This window comes from Venturia canescens, chromosome 10, assembly GCF_019457755.1.
Source record: "Venturia canescens isolate UGA chromosome 10, ASM1945775v1, whole genome shotgun sequence".
Classification (NCBI taxonomy): Eukaryota; Metazoa; Arthropoda; class Insecta; order Hymenoptera; family Ichneumonidae; genus Venturia; species Venturia canescens.
Window position 1 is genome coordinate 13,644,336 of NC_057430.1, and position 6,294 is coordinate 13,650,629.

The 6,294-nt window shown below is 36.6% G+C and overlaps 2 protein-coding genes across 2 annotated transcripts; one reads left to right on the plus strand and one right to left on the minus strand.

Annotated features, from left to right (window-relative positions):
* Positions 1 to 3: 3 nt before the first annotated feature.
* On the minus strand, positions 4 to 2,211 carry Egm (Enigma). The gene has a single exon (XM_043430916.1). It carries the CDS (start codon positions 2,065 to 2,067, stop codon positions 175 to 177), a length of 1,893 nt encoding a protein of 630 aa, XP_043286851.1. The 5' UTR covers positions 2,068 to 2,211; the 3' UTR covers positions 4 to 174.
* A 233-nt stretch (positions 2,212 to 2,444) lies between these two features.
* beta-PheRS (phenylalanine--tRNA ligase beta subunit) lies at positions 2,445 to 6,193 on the plus strand. Its single transcript, XM_043430917.1, has 12 exons — positions 2,445 to 2,726; positions 2,830 to 2,885; positions 2,979 to 3,133; positions 3,283 to 3,352; positions 3,614 to 3,880; positions 4,131 to 4,310; positions 4,391 to 4,575; positions 4,672 to 4,882; positions 4,965 to 5,045; positions 5,250 to 5,342; positions 5,430 to 5,721; positions 5,914 to 6,193. Exons 1-12 carry the CDS (start codon positions 2,669 to 2,671, stop codon positions 6,063 to 6,065), a joined length of 1,800 nt encoding a protein of 599 aa, XP_043286852.1. The 5' UTR covers positions 2,445 to 2,668; the 3' UTR covers positions 6,066 to 6,193.
* The last annotated feature ends 101 nt before the right edge of the window (positions 6,194 to 6,294 follow it).

A 6,294-nucleotide genomic window follows, 5' to 3' on the forward strand; every position in this document is an offset into this window, starting at 1 on the left:
TACTTTCAACCTATCACGTATTTATTGAAACGTTATTATTTTTTTAAATCCTTATTTAGTTTTTACAAGAATGAAGAATAGAGGGCCGATGTCTAAGATTTTCTAGCAAAGTGACCGTTGTTGCTGTTAATGGTCATTCCCCGTATTGCGGCTGCTTCTTCATTTTCTTTCAACTTAAAAAGTACGCTCCAACGGATGTGCAGCGAAGTATTGTTTTTGCTGAAAAATAGTTGTGGCAACATTCTTCAGTACAATATCTCCGTTGGACCAGTTTCCATCGTCAAGTTCCGTTACAAGGGAATTGACTCTTTCGTAAGTTTGATAAGTATAGTACATTGCGATTTGAACTTCGTCATCACAATTTTTAAGCCCAATGCAGTAGGCTCGTGAAGCTCTAGCCACTACTGCAGTCATAGCATAAATTTCGATGAGAATATCGGTCAATCTCGCCAGCTCCATCCTTTCATTGACTACGTGAAGACCGTGTCTAACACACAGTGTTTCAACACACTCCTTCATTTTGTTTACTGAAATTTCAAGCGATTTACTGGCTACTCGCAATGAAGGGTGAAGATACTGGTCAAGATGGTATTTTTTTCTTCGCTGAATGGAGAGCGCTGTTTTGATAAGTTCAATGGGCTGGAAGAATGGATTTCTCAATGTTTTGACTTTATCTGTAATAACTTGACCAGCCTGTTGAAGCCCCATCAAAGCAGCAAATATCTTGGTATCAATATGAGGAGCTCCATAATTTCCTAGCACCAAAAAATCTCTAACGATTAGTTCAAATGGTTGGTTAGTATTGTATGCACGAGCTCCGAGTAACCCCAAAGCTTCCAAGATCACTTCCCTTGCCAAACGATTACAATAACATTCCACCAATGATTGTTCAACTGCAGCATCTTGGTTTTCAAAGTTATCGATCATGCCAGTGGTCAAATAAGTCACAGCTTCCATAGCATAAAGCTTTGTGGCGATTCTTCCTATAATATTATGCATGGAGTCCTCTCGTTGTATTTGGCTGTTGAAATTTTTAGTTTCTTTCAAATAATCGCATAGATGATTCAAAAAACGTTTTGTAATGCCGATAGCTTGAGCACCACCTATGCATCTTCCTTCTCCCATTGCTGTGACAAAAATATCAGCCTCAGCAACACCGCTCCCCAACTGTCCTTCCGAAGGGATTTTTACATTGAAGCTAACATCGTTGAGATCTATGCCTTTCTGTCCCAAACTTCTGATGGGTTCTGATATTTCTATACCAGGTGAATCTCTTGGAATTATAAAGGCACTCAACAATTCTTTTTTGACATAGTTATCTGCTGTTTGCAGTGGAGCAATTACAACAAACAGATTTGCTTTCGAAGCATCAAAAACGAGAGATTTATCAGCTCGAATGTCTATTGCAGTCTGACAGAGAGTTGGTATAGCTTTACTCTTTAGAGGATCAGCTACAGAGCCTGTGGAAGTCTCGGAGAAACAGAAACTTGGTCTCAATTCACCGCGTGCTATTTTCGGTAATAAATCTGCCTTTTGTTCCTCTTTACCAAATTTTCGAATAAATTGGATTACAGCTGCTCTTTTGACCATAAAACTTCCCAACACTGGAACAGCTGATAGGGTTTCAACGAGTTTAGCATATTCACTGTTGTTGAGACCCAGACCTCCATAAACTTCTTCCACAGGGGCTCGAAATACCCCTAATTTTCTTAAATCATCGAATATTTCTTCTTTTATTGTCCCAGTTCTGTCGATTTCTTGTGCATCCACTCGTTCTCTGATGTATTCCTCAATTGGTTGGAGCCACTCGAAAAATTCACGATGTCGCTCATGCGACTGTGTTTCCGGGTACGTTAATATTTCTGTATCAAATTTTCCGACAAATAAATTTTTCGCGAATGGCTCACGAGTCGGCTTTTTCGGCCTGTGCGGCGATAACCTCATGTCCAAACCCGAGCCGAAGAGCTCAGGCTGAGGTGCCACTTGTGATGATGTATAACGCGTTTGTTTCAACAAACATTTCAAACGCGACGGGTCTCTTCGAACGAACAATCTGTGAAACAACATTGTTATTGTCTTTAAAAATGGAATCTTTTGTTTTTTCGATTGTTTTAGGAACACTTCAATATTTTTTTAAAACTCTTCGAAATACGATTGCATCCAGTTGGCGGCCATTTTCAACACATGGACACACACAGCAGGCTGCCGTTTCTGGATAGTTGAGAAGTGGGAGAAATTTTTATTTCGTTATATTTAATGGTATGGAAATGTTAAATGACAATGGAAGTAACTTGGAAATTTTAATCAGCATTGCACAAATTTTCAATCTTATGAATGTGTGGTTGGTAATTTAATAGTACAGAGAAATTTGAAAATTCCACTTTAAAATCCCTCCGAACAGTGGCGGTCACCGTCCAATGCGGCGAGTACCGAATTAACTATAATCATAATCATACTTACCATATTTTTTTACACTCCGGCTCTGGCTAACGGCTAAAAGATTTTCGAGCATGATTACGGAAATACAATACCTTCTTTAAAATTTAATGCAATTTAATATTAACAGTTCGTTAAATTTTATCTCGAAAATCAATAAATTCTGTAACAATATAGAAAAAATAGATAACTTTCTTGACATTGCGAATTAAGGTTATAAACGACTCCAATAATGCCGACTGTTGGAGTTAAACGTGATTTGCTTTTCAAAGCTCTCGGGAAAACATATTGTAAGTACAATTGAATTACTTTTATGAATAAATCAATCATCAAAATTAACAATCAGCAATCACGATAAGTAATCGTCAAAACCGTATTTTTTCTTGATCCCAGCCGATGATGAATTCCAGAGTTTGTGCTTTGAGTTTGGCTTAGAGCTCGATGAAGTCGTAAGTAGATTTTCTTACGAGAATTTGTATGATTTTTCAAAGTTAGCGGAAATCACTACAAGTGTCAATAATTATTTCTTGATTTTAATGAAGACAACGGAGAAACAAATGATAACAAAGGAGCAAGGGGCTGAACAGAGTACTGGGGCATCCGAAGAAATTATTTATAGGATTGATGTTCCAGCCAACAGATACGATCTGTTGTGTCTGGAAGGACTCGTTACTGGACTGCTTATTTTCCAGGAGAAGTAATTATTCCGAATTCCGTGTGTTCATGAACCATATATTTATTCATAGAATTTTATATCAGATGGATGTTGGGAAAATTATAAACTTTTGCTGTAGTACATAGTTATTGAAATTCAGTCTGAAAAATTACCATTTTTTAATGATACAGAATGCCAGTACCACGTTATAAAACCATTGTCCCGAAGACAGGATTACAAGTGATGAGAGTAACAGACCATGTGAGTACTCAACTACTTTGAAATTTAAATTTCTGAAATTTGCTAAAGGATTTTCTATGTACAATGATTTATCTACCCATGGCTAATCCTAGCCAATTTTATTGGTCTTTATTGAACATGGAAAACAAATCTGATAAGAAAGTGATTGTTTATGTTCAGAATTCATGAATAACAATTTTTTTGCATAAACTTTTAATCGAGAATGAGTTATTTGTTGACTCTGAATCTTAATTTTTATTCAATCACTGCTCGATTCGACAGTGTGCGCAAATCCGACCGTACGTAGTCTGCGCTATTCTGCGAGATGTGACGTTGACCAAAGATTCGTACAACAGCTTCATCGATCTTCAGGATAAATTGCATCAAAATATATGTCGTAAACGCTCCTTGGTTTCCATCGGTACTCATGATTTAGACACAATTGTAGGACCGTTTACGTATGATGCAAAATCACCGAACGACATTCGCTTTATACCCCTTAATCAGGAGAAATTGTTCACGGGAAATGAAATAATGGATTTGTATGCGGTAATGGAATTTTCAAGTTAAAACCGTTTGGGGATGAGTTTCTAAACAAAATTTAATTCATTAAATTTAATTAATTAATTTTAATTTATTAAATTTGCACGTTCTATCGAATAAACAATATCACGTAAATTTACAGTTGATGAAATTAATGATTGAAATTATTGAAAAATATTCGAACACAAAAAAAGTTACGGGGTTTTTTTTAAATATTAACGACAATAATGATTGTGACATTTTATTTTGTCAACAGAATCATGCTCAATTAAAAGCATATTTGCCCATAATAAAGGATAGTCCAGTCTATCCGATAGTTTACGATGCGAATGGTGTGGTAATGTCTCTTCCACCGATAATCAACGGAGACCATTCGAAAATCACCCTCAAAACGAAAAATATACTGATCGAGTGTACGGCAACCGACTTGACGAAAGTAAATGGACAGTTTTTCGATACCATAATTTTGAACGAAAACGCTAAATACTATTTCGAAATGGAAATTTGATATTTCAGGCGAAGGTGGTACTGGATACGATAGTTTGTGCTTTTAGCGAATATTGTCGCGATAAGTACACTGCGGAGAGTGTCAAGATCGTTTATCCTGGTGAAAGGGAATCGGAGAGTCATTTGTATCCAGATTTGAATTATCGGAGCGAAAAAATCAGTTGTGCCAAAGCGACTAATTACATCGGTGTCAAGTGAGTAAATTTACAAGCAAAGAAATGACGATAGTAAATGATTGAAAAAAAACGATAATTTATAACTAAATCATGAACATTCGGTCGACTTAAAAGGACGTCTCCAGAGACCGTTGCTAAATTATTGTCAAAAATGTGTCTCGAGACTCGAGTCTCTGACAAGAAGAATGGAGAATTGGATGTCGAAATACCACCGACTCGGCATGACGTCATTCACGCCTGTGATATTTACGAGGACGTCGCGATCGCTTGGGGTTACAACAAAATCGTAAGGACGATACCGAAAACTTCTACGATCGGACAGGAGGTAGAAAATCCTTTCATTCGATTATCCTCATCACAAGTACCAAAAAATATTTTTAATTTTCGTGTTTCCCTTTGTGCTTTAGTTTCCTCTTAACAAACTGTCGGATCAAATACGCGAGGAATTGGCTCACGCAGGATTCACAGAAGCTCTCACTTTTTCGTTGGTAAGATTTGCTATAAAATATATGAGCGACTCCCCGAATGAGGAAATAAAAACAGCAACTTCATTTGTACTCGGGAATAAATGTCAAAACTTTCACATGATTTAATTTTTTTTTCACATATTTCATGGAAAACGAGGTTCAAATGAGACCATTTGTGCGAATCAGTCTTAATTTTCTTTATTCTTTAATTATCATTGTTCGCAGTGTTCCCGTGAGGACGTGTCCGAAAAATTGGGCCACGATTTCGCCACGGTTCCAGCAGTCACGATATCAAATCCGAAAACGTTGGAATTTCAAGTGAGCTCTGTTGAATTTGATGGGGACAACACACGAAATAAAAATTCAATAAATAAATCAGTTATTTTTCGTTTTTCACTAAAACAGGTCGCAAGAACGTGCCTGCTGCCGGGTCTTCTGAAGACATTAGCAGCGAACAAAAAAATGCCACTGCCTTTGAGACTGTTTGAAGTATCGGACGTCGTTCTCTTGGATCCGGATAGCGAGTGCGGCGCTCGAAACGAGCGACGTCTTGGAGCTATTTATTGCAATAAATCAGCTGGCTTCCAAGTCATTCACGGACTCCTTGACAGGGTTATGCAAATGCTCCAGGTCCCATGGAGCTCGAGCAAGGACGGTGGCGAGGAGAATCTTGGATATTATCTCGAAGCTGATGAGGGTAATTATAGAAAAAAGCACGAAAATATATGAAACATAAAAATATTTTTGAAATTCGGGCGAGAAAATGAAAAAAGATGAAAAAGTGAACCAAAAAGTTGAGTGATAGATAAAAAATAGAAATAGTAAAAACCCTCAAGGAAAGATGATAGAAGACAAACGTAAAAAAAATTCATTTCATTCTCTCCCACAGATCCGACCTACTTTCCCCAAAGATGTGCCAGGATAATGGTCGACGGTCAACCAATCGGGAAAATGGGAGTTTTGCATCCAGACGTTTTATCGAAATTCGATCTCGGTCTGCCTTGTTCTGCGATGGAAATTAATCTCGAATTGTTTTTGTAACGTTTCATCGCTAGGAATACTTCTTATATTTGTGGATTATGTAAACTACAGAGGGTTCTAAACGTTCTATAATTTCTATAAAAATCTTTACTATTCGAATACAATAAATAATATACAATAAAAAAAAAACAAATAAATATAAATAATAAATATAAATAAAAAATATATAATAATAATAATACAATAAAAATCTTTCGTATTCGAATTATAATAAATTGTATACTTGATT

Coding starts and splice junctions, on each gene's coding strand:
- Egm (XM_043430916.1), bottom strand. CDS start 2,067: ATGTTGTTTCACAGATTGTTCGTTCGAAGAGACCCGTCGCGTTTGAAA.
- beta-PheRS (XM_043430917.1), top strand. CDS start 2,669: ATGCCGACTGTTGGAGTTAAACGTGATTTGCTTTTCAAAGCTCTCGGG. Junction 3,353..3,613: donor TGATGAGAGTAACAGACCAT/GTGAGTACTCAA, acceptor TCGATTCGACAG/TGTGCGCAAATCCGACCGTA. Junction 3,881..4,130: donor AAATAATGGATTTGTATGCG/GTAATGGAATTT, acceptor TTTTGTCAACAG/AATCATGCTCAATTAAAAGC.